The sequence below is a fragment of the Castanea sativa genome, chromosome 1 (genome assembly GCF_040712315.1).
Source record: "Castanea sativa cultivar Marrone di Chiusa Pesio chromosome 1, ASM4071231v1".
Taxonomy (NCBI): domain Eukaryota; kingdom Viridiplantae; phylum Streptophyta; class Magnoliopsida; order Fagales; family Fagaceae; genus Castanea; species Castanea sativa.
This window is the reverse complement of record NC_134013.1, coordinates 38,453,741-38,457,725: the sequence shown is the minus strand read 5'-3', so window position 1 is coordinate 38,457,725 and position 3,985 is coordinate 38,453,741. Positions and strand designations below refer to the sequence as shown.

The 3,985-nt window shown below is 34.1% G+C and overlaps 1 protein-coding gene across 1 annotated transcript; it reads left to right on the top strand.

Moving 5' to 3' along the window:
• Positions 1-443: 443 nt before the first annotated feature.
• LOC142606653 (nudix hydrolase 8-like) lies at positions 444-3,482 on the top strand. The gene is made up of 9 exons (XM_075778017.1): positions 444-570; positions 663-931; positions 1,411-1,476; positions 1,641-1,778; positions 2,043-2,117; positions 2,240-2,290; positions 2,378-2,412; positions 2,535-2,643; positions 3,019-3,482. Exons 1-9 carry the CDS (start codon positions 450-452, stop codon positions 3,202-3,204), a joined length of 1,050 nt encoding a protein of 349 aa, XP_075634132.1. The 5' UTR covers positions 444-449; the 3' UTR covers positions 3,205-3,482.
• The last annotated feature ends 503 nt before the right edge of the window (positions 3,483-3,985 follow it).

Here is a 3,985-nt window from a genome sequence, read left to right as displayed (position 1 = left end):
ATCAAATTGATGGTGTTTTCGAGGGAAAGTTGTTCAGTATACTCAGAAACAGAAAGTTAAACACGGATTAAGCACACAATATGATGCAAAGTGAGTCCATGAATTGTTGAAATGGATATAGAATATTCTCATCCTTCTGACAAACAACTGAATATAGATAAGTAGCACTAAGGGAAGTTGTAGTGGCTGCTAGTTTGGGTAATTGATTATCGTTTTCAGTTAAGACAAGGATATACTGGTTAAAATTTTTGTTTGGATAATGTCAACTAGGAAGAGGTCTAGATTATGCAACAATGTTTATTCTTAACTACAAAAATTAAATTTACATCTCTTCCCTCCTACTTGCCTGCCGAATAATATTCTCCCAATAAGAATATTTTCTTTTCTTTTTCTCTGCAAGGGCTATATATAGATAATGGAAAGTCAGGTCATCATGATTCTTTGCAAGGATGGTGATGATGGCAGCAGTGGTGGATGCCTGCCAATGGTCAGGTTTTTGCATTCAGCGTCTCAAAGAGCAGCCTAGAAGTTCTGGGGCTAAAGATTGCAGCTTCAAGTGTTTATCAAAGGGTGAGCATTACTAATTTTCTGAGTTGTGAACTTTTTTTTTTCTAATACAAAAGAAAAAATCAAAGTCATAACATGTTCATTTTATTGTCTAGGTTTCTTGCAGAAGTCTATTCTCTCAACTACCTCAAGTACTCAACTCAAGTCCTCTACCGTGCCACTTCATGGGGGCAGCTATGTGCACAAGAAAAAGGGAATACATGTTTTATCTCCAAATATATCATCACCAAGCATGAGAGTGGAATTGCTTGATGCTTGGGATGATGACTATGATGGTGTCATTATTAATCCAGAAAGCTTACCTTTAAGTGCAAATGCTTTTGCACTGGCCCTTCGAGCTTCTCTGTCAAACTGGAAGTTGAAGGTGGGATTCTAGTTAGCTTAATGACGCATGACAAAAGTCAATCAAGGCAGACACTAGAATGCCAACTCATTCATAAGCATGTCCTACTATCACATACTCAAATTTACAGATTTGCCAAAAATTTTCCTTGGAAGATTAGCATGTCATTCAGAAAATTGTAATCGTTCTGTTTTGTATTTTTATTTCCCTTTTCAGTATAATCAATTTCATGTTTGTGAAGTTTCAACATGGACTGGTACTTGTTCTGTTAAGTCATATATCATTACATGGCTTTGGGATAGTCCCCCTAGCAATGCTTCCCATGAAGCAGGTATTGCCCGGATAATCTTGGGAATTCTTTGTTTGTATTAGATAAAACCAGGGATGATTTATAATCAAGTTGCAACTTTAACAAATCAGAGACCTGCGAGAACTTATTGTTCCCGTTGTTACTTTCACCTACAAGCTTTACTTGATGCCTAATTAAATGCGCAATGCAGGGGAAAAAAGGAGTATGGCTCAAAATACTACTAGATCAAGCTGATCTTGTTCCAATTGCTATACAGGTAATGCTTTAGTATTCCATTGTGGAGTTATGCAAGAGCTCTCTTTTATCATCAACAATACCACATCTGACTTCTTTGTTATGTAAATTATCATTGAATCATTCAGTATTGGATTAGTTGCAAACTAATTGTTATGTGTATCTTCTTTGTTTCTTGTTTTAAAGGAGGGTTTCTATTACCATCATGCTGAATCAGGATATGTGATGTTAACATATTGGATTCCTAATGAGCCCTCCATGCTTCCTGCTAGCCCTTCACATCAAATTGGCGTTGGAGGATTTGTGCTCAACAACAAAAGAGAGGTATATGTTTATATTATTCTTGTGATGCCCTAATTTGATTGATTGTGTGATATGTGTGAGTGTGTGATGAGTTCCACATCGGGTATTTACTGGGTTGAACTGGGCATTATTAACAACTGCAAGGAGCCTCAATTGTGACTAGTCCTTTTGAGGTATAGCGCAGATGTGGCTATCGCTTTTTCTTGAGTCATTACAATTCTATTTTTAGATTGGAAATGGTTAATTTTACACCTTTTTTTTCCTTATTGTTTTAACTATATATAGGTCCTTGTGGTGAAAGAAAAATGTCCTTGTAGTTGCTCAGGCTTGTGGAAGTTGCCAACCGGTTATATTAACAAGGTGAAATATTTTCCGCATTTTGAATTATGTTATTAAGCAAATTCCACACTAATCTCCTTTGTCGATGAAATGTTTCCTTTTGAGTGTAAATAATAATGAGTGCTTCTTTTGGCTCATTTCAGTCTGAAGACGTATTCACTGGAGCTATCAGAGAAGTGAAAGAAGAAACTGGGGTAAGAATCTTTCTCTGAACATTATAGCTATGAACATTGTTTCTTGTTAATTACTTTTAAGTTCTAATGCACCCGTTCTATTCACAGGTTGACACAATTTTCCTGGAACTGGTTGCTTTCAGGTAAAGTTCTATTCTGCTACTATGGCCTTCAGTTAGAAAATGTTTTCTGCCACTATGAGATTAACATATATATTGACGTTCTTTCTTATAATTCAATTTTTTTTTTGGTTGCAACTTCGAAGACATGCCCACCTTGTGGCTTTTGAAAATTCCGATTTGCTCTTCGTGTGCATGCTTAAGCCATTGTCCTTTGAAATCACAATCGATGAGAAGGAAATTCAAGCTGCCAAGGTATTAAAAAAGTACAGTCAAATTTGAACCTCATATTTCTTTCATCACACATTGTTGGTCATGTTTAGAAATTCAATTTATGAAGAAAAAAATTAGTTATATAAAATTTCAAAAACTACTATCCTTTATATAACAAAATCTCAAATAAAACTTATAAAGAAAAGATATAACATTTTAAACAAAATAAAATATAAGTGAAGAAAGTTGTGTGTATTAACTTTTGAAAGAGAATCGTGTTCCAAGACATAATATTAACTTTTCTAAAATTATGCTATTTGGCAAGATTAGCATAATATTCCTGTTCACTGTAATTTATTTTTTATTTATCGTCGCTAGCTCTCTCAATTGATTGTGCAAAGTGTTCTGCTTTTTCAGTGGATGCCTATTGATGAATTAATTGGACAGCCATTTTATCAAGAAGACCACATGTCAAAGAAGGTCATTGATATTTGCATGTCAGCTTATGAAGATCGTTACAGCGGATTCATTGCAAATCAGCTCACCTCGAAAATTGACGGAAAATTATCCTACTTGTACTACAACGATTCAAACAAAAATTAGGTCACGAAGCTTCTGTTCCATATTTACGAGGGATTTACCTTGTGGCTGTGGCACGTTGGTTTTAATGAAAAGGTACAAATACTTCGGACAATAATCAAGTTTTTCCAGAAGTTTTTATTGTAATAAAACTCGTCTTTGGGGGAAAAATAATGTAGCTATAGTTTTTTTTTTTTTTTTTTTCTTGAGAAGGGAAAAACTCAATTCATTTGACTATGACTCAATCTTGTCAAATAGGGCCTTGAGGGCAAATGTTAAAAGATAATGAATATTTAATTATGAATTGTAATGTACATTTTTCAAAAAAATATATATATACTTGTTATAGATGTTCATATATAAATCCATCATAGTTGGGACAGATTTTTTAACTCCAAGCCAATTTGGAGGAAAATTCCTCTAACCTATTACATGGCTATTCAAACAACCATCAATATGTATTTTTAGTCACATGATCTATTTAATGAGTCATGTAACTTGTTTAAATAATATCATGAGTCTTGTAATTTTATATGCGTTGATAGTTTTATCATTTATGAATCACTACATAATAGGTTAGAAGAGATTTCTACAAAACCGTTTGAAGGAAAACTAAGGTCCTAAGTCCTAACTATTTGATCACCCTCCTTGTATTTTGTATGCTATGGGATGTGGAACCTTAAGGGGTTGCTGTGGTAACACCATTATAGTGTAGTTTTTCTATTATCCATCCAGTTAACGAAAAAAGAGAAAACTAAAGGTCTGTTTGGGATCCACTTATTTTGTTAAAACTGAAAACCTTTTG